The sequence below is a fragment of the Heliconius melpomene genome, chromosome 7, assembly GCF_056956725.1.
Source record: "Heliconius melpomene rosina isolate 202511_hmr_F chromosome 7, ASM5695672v1, whole genome shotgun sequence".
Lineage (NCBI taxonomy): Eukaryota > Metazoa > Arthropoda > Insecta > Lepidoptera > Nymphalidae > Heliconius > Heliconius melpomene.
Genome location: NC_140395.1, coordinates 14,494,845 through 14,508,765, shown reverse-complemented (window position 1 = coordinate 14,508,765; position 13,921 = coordinate 14,494,845). Strand labels below are relative to the sequence as shown.

Below are 13,921 nucleotides of genomic sequence, written 5' to 3'. Positions count from 1 at the left end.
TGTCTAGGTAAAGTGGAGTATTGAGTTCCAGTACTCACCACATAATGACTCCGAAATACAGCGAAAAGTGGAAAGCGTTCTAATACTAATCTGTCTCTACCTACCCTGCTTCATGCAGGATACATGCATATATGGTATACTTATGCGTAAGGTGATCAGACGTCCAGACGTTTTGAACGGGGCTGTCTCGTTTTTCACTTATGTATCGCGGTGTCACAAAACATGCCACCGGGACGTACCAATGTTTCTGAATAGTATGGAAATTAAGTCGGTCGTAACAAATGTCTTCGCGATTATCGCAATACGCTATTTTTCAAAAGAACGGAAGTATTAAAGTGTCAATTACACCAAAAAAGAATGCACCATCAGACGTCGAGAAAAATTAAAGTTATCTTTAAAAAACGTAACCACACTCCTAAAAAGAAAATTCGACGAAAAAAATGAAAGCTATGTTTTATTTACCAGTACAACAAAGTTATTGATAATAAACCAAAGATTATTAAAAACAGTCTTTTATAACTGAATCCAACGTCTGTAATAGAGCAAACAACAATTTTTCTTTTATTTTTTTGTCATTTTTAATTTTCTTAAATAATTTAAACAGCATTTATTTAGGTGCCGAGAGCTTCTAGGGGGCGCCTCGTGAGAGTGTGGACTTTACATTCGACATTTTTATATTATTCTTATATAATAATTAGTTAATAGTTTTAAAGTAAAATATATTTTAATTAGAATAAATATGTTAATATATATTAACATTCATTTTAAAGTATGTTACTAATGGTACTATTTATGATCACCCTATTATGCTTTTGAAAACTACACCTTACGCCTTACCATAATAAAATACTAATCAGTTGTTTTCTAATCTGTGGTCGGCGGTCGCTTAGCTCGTCATGAAAAAAGTAGAAAAAAAATGTCAACATTCAAATGTCAATTTTCAACAATAAATAACATTTTAATTTTGTTAAATAAATAGCGTATATAGATCTAAATATTTGTTATTATTATTGTATATAGTGAACGAAAGGTAAGAGTCTACTAAATAATACTGTCCATTCTAAATGATTATTTAATAATCGATATAAAGTATCATTATGCAAGTTAGGGAAGTTAATGTTATTTAAAATATTTTACAACCAAATAAGAATGCTAATAAACAATCTGAAATAACTGGAAGCATTGCGTGTTGAGTGGCGGAACACGACACCAGAGCGAAGATATAAAAATATTAAACATTTTATTTCCTCGAGTGGGGATCGAACCCACTACCAGTGGCATTTTCAGTAAGGCCTTAATTGACAAACAAACATATATTTTTAATTCTATTAATATTTAAAAATAATAAAGATAAATAGTCAGTGACGTAGTTAGGGTATTTGCTGCCTGGTGCAGTTTAGGAATTGAGGCCCTTTAAAATGGTCAAAATAATTTCAGATTTCAGAACTTGGTAGAGTAGATATACAATTTTTTATTACTTCAAAACTATAATAACTATATATAAGTTGTAACATTAGATTTTGGTAAAAATTATTGCAAAAATTTTAAAATAGACATTACCTGCTTTTGACTAGCAAAGTCATTAATCAAACTCTTTGCTAAGATGCATTTACTTCTATTCCAGAGAACAATACACCTCACCACATTCATTTCATTTCTTCCATCTTTGCTAAATATGCTTATTGGAAGGACCATTTCATTCATTGCATTTTCTCTCTTTAAATACCATAACTTTTGTCTTGCTTCTATTCTAATGGTGAAGGCTTTGTGTTTTAATGGTGAAGGATGGTTCTATTCTAATGGCTCTGTGAAGGGATGATAATGATGCCTAAAAAATGTTTAATAAATTTAATTAAATACACATAAGTTATAAATAAATATATACAAGCAGAAGTAATTGACATCAAAATCTCTATCAAAGAGACTTTTACTTTTTTTTACCATTAAGCTGCCACCAGCCCAAGTGCCCTTTATTGCTATGTGGACCACCAACAGTAGCATTATTTATTTTTTATTAAAGTATCTTTTTCTTTGTTTTGATTTGCTCTTGTTTCTTGTTAAGTCTATTAGACTAGTTCATCAGAATATCCATTGCTTGACGAGGGGCAAGCAGCTAGAGCTGGAATTATTCATGAACTCGGAGGAAATTAATATTATGTGTATTACTGAACATTGGTTAAAGGTGAACCAGCTCATGTTTAATTTCAGAAACCACCGGGTAGGAAGCTCATTCTGCAGAATCAACACAATACACGGGGGGTTGCTTATTATATTAAACAAGAACCTTAAGTTCAAGGAACGGAAAGATATTGTGTCCCTTTCTGTAGAATGTTCTATCGAATTAGCGTGTGTTCAACTAGAGCAATTCATTGTTATATGTGTATACAGACCTCCCTCCACCAATTTAAAATTATTTTTAGAAGTAATGGATGAGGCCTTAAGCAAAACTTACCAAGTCGGGTAAGCCTTTGTTAGTGTGTGGGGACTTTAATGTTAATATTTTGGAAAGTTTAAGTACCACCATTAATTTATTAAGTCTTTTTAAGTCACACAATTTACTTAATTTATTTATGGAGCCAACGAGAATAACTCCTACGACTAGTACTTGTATAGATAACATATTTACTGACATTATTCCATGCTACAAAAGCATTATTAATAAATTGGATTCTGACCACTCTGGTCAGCTAGTAGAATTCTATAGTAAGAAAAAACAGGTGGCTAAGAAAAAAATTGCTTTTGTACCTGTCACAGCTAGTCGTTTGGAACGTATGAGAGTTGCTTTACTAACTAATTTACTAGTTCTAGATATAACTTTACCTCCCAATTCTTCGTACAATTCTTTTTTTTACTCTTTTATTAATAAATTTCATTCAATATTTACTCCCAAAGAGATATCCCCCATCCCAATTACTGATAGTCCTATCTTTGGTGACTGGGCCACAGCAGGTATTTATAAGAGTAGGGAGACGCTGTATATGTTATATTATGAAAAACAGTTTAATAGTGGTGAGGAGTTTAAAGAGTACTTAAAATCTTACTCTAAAATTTTCAAAAGTGTTTGCAAAATTGCAAAATCTTTATTTATTAAAACAAAAATCAGAAATAGTAGTAATAAAATTGAAGCCACTTGGAAGGTTGTTAATGCCGAGACTGGGAGAAAGGTGAAAGATTCTAATTTTAAACTTAGTATTGATGGTCACATTGTTGATTCCGATTTGGAAGTGGTCATTGCATTTGAAAAGTTTTTCTCTACTTTCCCAGTCAGTCTAACAAACGATTTAGGTTCTTCCACCACTATTGCAGAATCGTTAATTAAAGACAATGTTCCCGAATTTTATAATGGTTTCGTTTTCCGTCATGTAAATTATTCAGACATTAGTGTAGCTTTCAAATCAATTAGTATGAAAAAGACAGCCGACTTGTGGGGTGTCTCAGTTAATATCATAAATTCTTTAATTGATATTTTGATCCCTGATTTAGTTACAATTTTTAATAGATGTATTGATTGTGGAGTGTTTCCTGATTTGATGAAATATAGTAAAATAACTCCATTGTTTAAATCAGGTAGTACGCAAGAGTCCACAAATTTCAGACCGATTTCAGTACTACCTACGTTTAGTAAAATTTTCGAAAAGCTGATACTCAGTCAGTCTTACTTATTTTAAAAAAATAAATTACTGCACACAGGTCAATTTGGTTTCACTCGTGGAAGGTCAACATATGATGCTGGGGTCAAATTATTAGAGAGTGTATTCGCGGCTTGGGAGGAGTCACGTGATGCCTTTGGGGTGTTTTGTGACTTATCCAAAGCATTTGATTGTGTGCAGCATAAAACTCTTATCAGGAAGCTACACCACTATGGTATAAGAGGCATTGCTTTGGATCTTCTCACTTCTTATTTAAGTGATCGGATTCAAAAGGTAAATGTCAACGGGAAACTATCACACGGGTCACCTGTAGCATTGGGGGTGCCACAAGGCTCTATTCGGGTCCGTTTTTGTTCCTTTTGTACATTAATGACTTACCTCACCTTATGAGAGATATCTGTGAAATAGTGTTGTTTGCATCTTTAGTTTTTAAGGTTAATAGACGGCATTTGGGAATTGACGATGTAAACAATGCTCTTTCTAGGATATTAGACTGGTTTAGTGCCAATAACTTGCTTTTAAATAGTAGTAAAACTAAATGTATCAGGTTCTTTACTAAGAATGTGCAACAAGTAGAAACCAGGGTTTTGATGAACAATGAGGAACTTAAAGTAGTTAATGAAACTGTTTTCTTAGGTATAACATTAGATGCTAAGTTACAATGGGGTCCGCATATAGAAACTTTATTCGGCAGCGTATGCTGTCCGTAAGATTCGTCAACTGACCGATGTTGACACCGCGCGTTTAGTATACTTCAGCTATTTTCATAGCATTATGTCTTACGGCCTGTTACTTTGGGGCAGTGCCACTGACATAGATACCATTTTTATGCTCCAAAAACGGGCTGTCCGAGCAGTCTATAAAATGGGTCCACGGGAGTCACTAAGGAATAAATTCAAAGACTTTAACATCCTCACACTACACTCCCAATATATTTACGACAACTTAGTATATGTGCATAGAAATATTAATAAATTTAATAAAAACAGTGACCTCCATCAACATAATTTAAGAAATAAAAATAAGCTTGCTGTGCCCTTCTCTAGGCTCCATAAAGTGTCTCACTCATTCGTAGGTCAAAGTATAAAAGCTTTTATAACAAACTTCCAAACGACGTGGTTAATTTATCACTGAACAAATTTAAAAAGGTGGCAAAGCACAGGCTCTGCCAAAAAGCATATTATATATAAGTAGTGGAGTGCCACGTATCCAGATGGTGTGGATGATATTTAAGTTTGTGACGTGCTGTGCGGTTAGAAAATTCGGCGGCAGGTAACAGGTCAAACAGTTCTTCAGAACACTCACCATGATAAATGCGATAGCGAACGCACAGCGAGGAGACGTCTCTACGCAGATCCAAAGTGTCAAGCCTTTCACAGCTTACTGGGTCCTTAATGATTCGAACAGCTCTACGTTGTATGCGATCAAATGGGTCAAGCTGATACTGGGGTGCACCAGCCCAGAGATGAGAACAGTACTCCATGTGTGGCCGAACCGGGGCCCTATATAGGGCCAATCGGTGTTTTGGCGTGAAGTACCGTCTCGCTCTATTGATGACCCCCAGTTTCTTCGAGGCCAACTTGGCCTTGCTTTCCAGATGATCGCGATACTGGCAGTCACTCGAAACATTAAGGCCCAATATGCTGATACTGGGCGCGGCTGAAAGGGGAGTGTTCTGAAAGACTGGCGATACGATAAAAGGGGTTTTTTTTTGTGGTTAACGCGCAAACTTGTGTCTTCAGGGGGTTAAATTGGACCAGGTTCTTTTCACCCCATGAAGAGACATTCTCGAGGGATGCCTCAACAGAAGACACAAGTTTATTTCGGCACTGTTCAGCGTTTTCCCGAGAAAGACTTGCGTGGCCGTAGTAAACAGCGTCCACCGTGCTATCATCTGCATAGCAATGAATGCTAGAATCCTCCAGCATGTCATTGATATGCAGAAGAAACAGCGTGGGGGACAGCATGCAGCCTTGGGGAACGCCTGCGTTCACGGGCATTTGATTGGAGCAAAAACCGTCGACAGCGACCTTGATGCTGCGCCCAGTAAGAAAGCTGGCGATCCACCTGCATAAATTCTCGGAAAGCCCATAGGATGGAAGTTTAGCAAGGAGCGCCCCATGTCACACTCGATCAAAGGCCTTCGCCATGTCCAAACTAACTGCCAGGCCCTCTCCCTTGCTTTCGATAGCCGCAGCCCAATGGTGGGTTAGGTAAACCAGAAGATCACCGGTTGAGCGACCATGGCGGAAGCCATATTGACGGTCATTAATCAATCGGTGATCCTCTAGATAAACCAAGAGCTGGCTATTGATGAATGAATGTATTATTGTTTACAGTATAAAATTTGATAATCTATACTAAGTAATGTCATAAGTATTAAAATTTTCTTTTGTTGAAGGCTCTATTCATATATTGGGAGTTATTGGTTCTATTAGAGAAATTATTGTTATGTTGGATAGCCCATCGATCACGATATCTATAGCGGCTATAGATATTGTCATCGATGGGCTTTATAAGCTCTGCCTGGGTTAAATGGCGGGAGGTCACTGGTGTGGCTTAACGTCTTAACGTCTCGCAAATGAAGATGCTGAGAAGGATGTGTGGCGTAACGCGATCTGACCGGATATGTAACGCATTCATTCGAGGTAATCTTGGAGATGTAGCGGATAAAGTCCAAGAGCGTCGCCTTAGTTGTGCCACGTTACCAGCCTAACAACTACGTAGGATGCAAGTGCCTTGCTATATCAGTCGTTGGTGTGAGACCTCCCGGACGGCCAAGGAAGCGCTGGTTAGATGCCGTGGTGCTCGACATGAGAGCCCATTGTCTAACCACCGAGGACGCTAACATTTATTTTAATAAACATTAGATTTAAGTAAAACAATTATATGATTGCACGCTGTGTTTACCTTTATATAGTTGTACAATTAAGTTCCATTTTTTATTGGATGTGTTAGTATTATAAGTATCATTGTAACAACAGCTAGTGAAACTTTTACAAACAATATAAAAATAAAAAATGAAGACCGTGCAAAGTGAAGTAAGTTGGGTTGGAAAGCAGACTCTGGAAAAAGCCGGGATTAATGCCAGAAAGAAAAAGAGTTCCTTGTCCTGATAACTTCTTTTATAATTGTACACTACAAAACCAGTTTCCACGAAATCTTTCCTTTCAGTTCAGTTTCAGCTGAAAACTTCGTCTCGGTCGCACACTAGTGAATTCAGTATGTCTAATTCAGTCTGTGTCCATCTTAGAATGTCAAAAGTATAGGCAAGAAGCGGCATAAGTATAACCCAACCGTTAAAAGTACCGTAAGCACCTTGTTGCCACCAGACAAAAGGCTGCCAAGCACTTTACCTATCTTATTATTATACCACCTGACATAAGCAGCTACTATAGCAATATTTTCTATACATAAGAAATAAGTATGTAATTATCCATATGTTGATCTTTTCTAGTAATGTCTGGATTGCGGGGAGGAGTGGTGGTGGGCGCGCGCATGCAGGCGTGGCGGGTTCATGCGTACGGCGCTGGTGAGCTGCGCCTAGAGAGCGCGCGCGTGCCCGCCCTGCGCGCGCCCGGCGACGTGCTTGTGCGCGTGCGCGCCGCTTCGCTCAACCCCCTGGACGTTGCCATGATCGGTAACTTGCATTTATTTTCCTGCCATGGAGGCTAGATAAGCTGTTATGTTTGGATATCTTTATAAACTTACTAATTTCGTAGGTGGATATGGAGCTCGGATTCTAAATGCCTTACGAAAACTTGAGGGGTCAGACGTAGAGTTCCCTCTCGTGGTAGGGAGGGACTTCGTGGGCGAGGTGGAGGCGGCGGGCGCGAACTCGCGGCTGCGGCGCGGGCAGCGCGTGTGGGGCGTGGTACCGCCTCACCGCGCCGGCGCGCATGCGCAGTACGTGCTTGTCAAGGACCACTGGGTAACTATGATCCGCTAGGGCTCGTGTACCTCCCTCCTGTAGACCGTCTATAACGTACACCGTTGACGCCCGGCAGGTGGGCCCGGCGCCGCACGCCCTCAGCGACCTGCAGGCGGGCGGCGCGTTGTACGCGGCGCTGACGGCGTGTGCGGCGTTGCGTGCGGCGGGGATGCGCGCGGGCGCTGAATCAGCGCGGGGCGCGCGCGTGCTGCTGCTGGGGCTGGGTGGCGTAGGACAGGCGGCGCTGCAGCTGCTGGTGCAGCGCGGCGCGCACGTAGTGGTGGGCTGCGCCGGCGAGCTGTGCGGACGCGCCACGGCGCTCGGTGCAGCGGCCGCGCTTGACCGCCACGCGGCCGGTTACGAGCGCCTTCTGCTGGAGAGCGGGCCGTACGCGGCGGTGCTGGACTGCGCGGGGCTGGGAGGCGCGGCGGCGGGCGCGCGGCGTTGGCGGTTCGCCCGCTACGTGACGCTTAGCTCGCCGCTGTTGCGCGAGACGGACGCGCTCGGGTTGGCGGGCGGCGCGCTGTGGGCGGCGGCGGCGCTGGCGGCGCACAGCGCGGCGGCGCGCAATGCGGGAGGACACGTGCGCTGGGCGTTCTTTGCGCCGTGCGCCGCAGACATCGAGCTGCTGCGGCGGCTGGCAGAGCACGGGCAGGTAGGTGCGGGAGCGCGGGCGGGCGTGCGGTCCGCTGGGCGCACAGAGTATTGACGGGCGCTGTGTTGCAGCTGGCGGTGAACGTGGAGCGCGCGTACGGGTGGCGCTCGGGCGCGGCGGCGTACGAGCGCGCGGCGGCAGGAGGTGCGCGGGGGAAGCTGCTGCTCGACTTCACCGACGACACGCCTGACGAAGGTCACGAGGAAACATGATTTACTACCGCATTGATGAATTACTTTAGAAGTATAATTTTATTAAATCTTTAAAAGAGCAATTAAATATAGGCATATGAACAGACATTACTTTTAATACTTCATACCTGTGTGCTCATTAGTTGAGTAATCTTCCCTCGATAAATGAACTTATAATAGTTTATGTTTCTAGTAAATATTTCACAACGTGATCAGAAATTAAATTGCTTGGAGACATTTAAAGCAAGAACCTCGTCCAACAGGAACTTGATTAGAGCTGAACTGCGCCCTACCCTTACGCCGTTAATGTATGCAAAGAACTACTCGAGTGACCTTGAATTACAATTGTATTTCATAGAAAAGGTCGTTCATCGAAAACTACTAATCTATAAATAGAGTAAAATGAAAGTGTCGCCCTCCGCCTCCATCAGTGCCTTTCTAAGTCTTCTTCTGAACTACCTAACACAGTTTTAACTGCTTCCCCAAAAAAAAAAGTTTTTTTTTTCAAACAAAATAAATAATAAACTTATTGTTGTAAAATAAAACGCCGTTTGTTAAGAACGACGCTCCCCCACAAAAAATAACAGACGGACAACAAAGTCATAAGGGCTCCGTTTTCACCTTTTGAGATAGGGAACCTTAAAAAGAAGTAAAACATTAATTTCTTATTATGTAGCCATAGCTTTACTAACCCTATTCGAAACATTTATTGCGTGAGTACGATCTTCCGCTATTTGCAAACAATAATACTTGTTCTAATCTTAACAACTTACAGTTTTTATTTCAGCTATTGTTCTACTAAGTCGTTACTATCAATTAATAATTAAATTCAATGAGGCAATCACTACAATACATGGGTAGTAGATGCCTGCATTTCTATTTGTAGACAAATCTGAAAATATTCTTTATTCAAATAGACTATTATGAGTACTATTTAATCGTTGATAAACATGTCGCTACCACCCGACTCTGGCTCGGAAGACAGTTCTGCTAAGAAGAGCCGGCAATCTCAACAGTTGCTCTTTTCAATGTCCATGGTACAATTTAATTATTTTACCTACTTAGTTTACTGGCAGTTATCCTGCATGTCATTTAATAGATATTATACATTTACTATATTTTTTTATTTTCTTCCTAATACATATAGCCCAAGATCCCAGAATTGCTAGACTACCTACCTACGTCAACGTACCTATAGCCTACGTCAATTTAGCAAAGAAATGAAATTTTGAGAAGTATCAGTCTAATATGTAGATGACAGATGACAGTGTGCCTACTCACTAACTCGAAAGTGGAGACGTTTCAGAGGTAGCGCAAAATAACGGTATATCTCTGTCTGGGAAGATGATTAAGACATCGGACTGGTCGGGGTGCTTATGAGTTTAACGGCATTTGACGTCTGGCAGGAGTAAAGGCTCACGTAACCTTAACTTGGCGCTATCTCCGAAAGGTCCCCACTTTCAAGTTAGAGAGTATGCATATAATCTTAACTATATATTAGACTATTAATCCTCAAAATTTCAGCTTTGCTAAAATGACGTAGGTCTAGGGGCTAATCTCGGTCTAATAGCATACTGTTGTAGAATATTGAGCTTTACTTGTTAGTGTTTTTATTTGTTTTTTATGTTTTCACTGGGTAAATCGATTTTGTTTCGATGATGTTTTTTTTTTATTTGAAAGCTAGCTATGAGAAAATCACATAATATGTCTTAAATTTGCATTCGATATGTGCGCGACAAAGGAACGAATAACTTAATGTCGCGACCGATTTCGATGATTCTTTTTTTATTTGAAAGAGTACACTTCAAGGATAGTTGAAACTTCCGGTTGAAATTAAACAAGTTTGTATTTTTTTTATTATAAGTATAGATATATCATAAATGTGGGCATACCATGTCTCATAAATGATTTAATAACTTTAAAAATAAAATCGAACGTATCAGAATGTTTACTTTGTAAAAGTAAGTAATTACTACAATCACGATGTCGGCCGTGATAATGAAATGTTCCAATGCTGAATGTTACCGAGGTCACGTCGAAGTCGAGTTCAGCGATCTCTGTTCTGCAGCATCCCGGCGCCCTCGTGAGGCGCGCGCGTGTCCGTTGCGCGCTGCCCGCTGCCCGGTCGCCCGTGTCACCTACATATATGTATACTTACTTATATTATCTCTTTATTTTTACTAAACTAAGCAAATGTAAATTAACTAAGTAAGCATAGATAAATAGTAAGTATTGTTTGAGGTAATTAGGGGAGAACAGGGTAATGAGAGCCTACTAAGGGAAAATGTTGATAGAAATCATATTTCTCAAAACTTTTCTAATTTTTTATTAGGAACTCATACCTTGATAGACTATACCATTACCCGACAAGTGCGGCTAATGAGAGCCTATTAAACTATTATTAAATATAAAAATAACAAATCGTACTTTAAATGAGATCTTTTGTTATTATAATCATCAACAGGTATAAAACTATTTAGCTTCCCCTAAATTATGTCGCTTCTTTAAAGTACTAAGTATAAGGAAAATAGCAATTTTTTTTCAGCGTGTAGCGAAAAACACACAATCGTCCCCCGTGACTAAACAAATGGCACTAATGACTCGAACGCGTCAGGCAAAGTTTGTCGGTGGTTGACGGAAACAGCTGTGTGCTCACGATTGCGCGAATGGACCTGCATTCCGTGAAATCACCATAGCTCTCATTGCCCGACCGCTCTCATTACCCTGGCATCCCCTACTCCCAATTTAACTACATAGTTCACCATAATGAACATTTGAATATCATGTTTAATTTAGTATTTAGAAATTACTTGTACATTATATAATACTAGCGGACGCGCGCAGCTTCGCTTGCGTACTTAGGGGTGAATTCTAAAAAACCACGAAACATGTAATAAATAATAATTATAAAATATTAAGTCTAAATTTCAAATTTTATAAAAATCGGTGGCGATTTAAAGATTTTTCCATACAAACTTTCAACCCTTTATTTGCACCCTTAGCGGTGAATTCTAGAAAACCGTGAAACACATGTTCCATTAAATATTTTTAAGAGTCTAAATTTAAAATTTTATAATAATCCGTGGCGTTTTAAAGATGTTTCCATACAAACTTTCAACCCCTTATTTGCACCCTTAGGGAGAGAATTCTAGAAAACGATGAAACACGTGTTCAATTAAATACTTTTAAAAATCTAAATTACAAATTTTATAAAAATCAGTGCCGGTTTAATTTTTTTTCCATACAAACTTTCAACCCCTATCTCACCCCTTTAGGGTTAACATTTTTCAAAATCCCTTCTTAGTGGATGTCCAGATTACAGAAGTAAACATCTGTCTAAATTTCACGTTTCTACGCACAGCGGTTACGGCTGTGCGTGCGTCTTACCTCAGTCAGTGAGGACAAGTCCTTTTATATATATAGATAATCTATTACCGCCTATTTTCCGCGAATATTACGTAAAGGAATTTAACAGATTGATTGATGCACGGATTCGTAACTTACACTTAATTAGTATCTTGCGAGCATCTCAAATATCTTTTTGCCCTGAGGAAGAAAAAATATTAAGAGAACACTTTAACAGTTACCAACAGAAACCCACAAAACAAAGAAATTTTAAAAAATAATGTTTCTCAAATTGATTGTATTTGAATCCAATTTAATTTGTTGAAGTTGAAGCAGTAGTTACCATTGAACGTATGTGAAGATATTACATCAATAGGTTACTTAATTGCGAGACAAAATAATGAATGCTAATGTTTACACATATATCTTTGTGTCCAACATATTATAATGTGAAACCTAATTAGGGAAAACTCATATTTTATTGAAGCGTAAATATTCTGTTTACGTAAGTTAATTTAACGTGAATAATAACTTGCAACATATTTGTTTCCATAAAAATACTGCCATATAACAAATATTAGGTATATTTGGTACATATGTGTATTTTTCGTTTCAGTTTTCAGCAGTCTTTGACAATGTCTTAATTTTTTAAATGATAGAACTTTCGGGTATTAATAGCAGGCGGATGTTGGATGTGTTAGTAATAGAACTACCTATAGACTTCTTTTTATAGTAAACTTACAAACTATTTACTTAAATGTATTACTTATATCTTTTAACAATGGCAAAATTAAATAAAAAATGTTTTTATAATTTTGTAAATGTATAAAAAGCTATATTGCTTGAGAGTCATTGACATAATACGATTATACATATACTCATATATATATAGTTTTTACTATGCAAACTAAATTAAATAAAATTTATTAAATTAATTAAGAGCGAAGAAATGAAAATATAAATGTAAATAAACATTTCATCTCCTCGAGTGGGGATCGAACACACTCTGGTAATAAGTAGATACTCCACCACCACCACCACCAATAGTACCAATAATTATCACAATGCATGCCAAGAAACCATATTTTAGGCATTTTTTAAATTCATTAGGCATTTTTTAAATTTTGAAAAACGACCAACATTCTTATCTCTAAATGAAACAGTAAAAATATTTTGTCTGTACATTTAATATTTTTGACTGACATGGACAGAGAGACACTAAAAAGAATAATAGAAAGCAAAAATATATTTTTTTTTATTTACCCCAGTATATTATTTGGTATTCAAAAAATTTTCTAGCGATCGTTAGCTTTTTTAGCCCAGAATAATTACCAGATTTAAACACGCCACTAAAATATTGGTATTTTTACATCTATTTCGTAACAAAATGAATTTTAGTTTGAAATGAATTGTAAAGGAGTCCATATATTTGTATGGCATCCAATAATAAGAATATTGGATTTATTTACTAATATTTTAGGAAACGTAATTTGGTGACCATTCATCCATTTTGGAAAACGTTTCAATTTTCAGAAACGGCTTTACCGATTTAAGGGGAGACGACGTGAGCGCGGGCCGCAAACTTATCCTATAACGTGTAGTGATCATTTTTCTGTCTAAAAATAATAATTTCAATATATTTTTTATTGTGAGTCATATTTTTCCATAATGGTATTAATCCTTATCCTTTAAAATACTTTATTAATTTTCTACTTTAAACGAAGATAAAATTTGCTTTTTACACTATTTCGAAATTGCGATTAGTTTTACAGGAAAACGCATTTAATTATTAACGCATCACGCTACGCATAACGATTCACACATCAGCTGTATCGAGTCAAGTTTCACTTATCCCTTACTCTCAGCATATAAATAAGTATATTAGTTACGTTGGCCATTTAATGTAGATCAAAACTGTCTTTTACTGTTTGTCATTTTAATAAGTACTTTAGAAGTTGTTACAATATCAAAAAATCCTTGCTGCGAAACGGCTCGCCACTCGCCATGCGTCCGCCGCGCCCGCCTGCCTTACACGCATCGGTAGTTCAGTGGTAGAATGGTCGCCTGACACGCGGGCGGCCCGGGTTCGATTCCCGGCTGATGCATTCTATTTAATTTTCCTCCACAGGCTTTCCAAATGACATACTTT

At 38.4% G+C, this 13,921-nt stretch overlaps 1 protein-coding gene and 1 non-coding gene across 3 annotated transcripts; both read left to right on the top strand.

Annotated features, from left to right (window-relative positions):
- The first annotated feature begins 853 nt into the window (after positions 1-853).
- On the top strand, positions 854-8,531 carry LOC146537978 (NAD(P)H oxidoreductase RTN4IP1, mitochondrial). Of its 2 annotated transcripts, none has more exons than XM_085188193.1 (5): positions 854-1,030; positions 7,108-7,290; positions 7,373-7,581; positions 7,658-8,236; positions 8,308-8,531. In XM_085188193.1, the coding sequence occupies exons 2-5, from the start codon at positions 7,110-7,112 to the stop codon at positions 8,446-8,448; spliced, it is 1,110 nt and encodes a 369-aa protein (XP_085044319.1). In that variant the 5' UTR covers positions 854-1,030; positions 7,108-7,109; the 3' UTR covers positions 8,449-8,531. The 2 variants fall into 2 exon arrangements, with proteins under 2 accessions (XP_085044319.1, XP_085044320.1); XM_085188194.1 differs by lacking the exon at positions 854-1,030 and adding an exon at positions 3,796-3,923.
- Positions 8,532-13,806: 5,275 nt separating this feature from the next.
- TRNAV-GAC (transfer RNA valine (anticodon GAC)) lies at positions 13,807-13,877 on the top strand. Its single transcript has one exon. It is a non-coding gene; the product is annotated as a tRNA-Val (tRNA).
- The last annotated feature ends 44 nt before the right edge of the window (positions 13,878-13,921 follow it).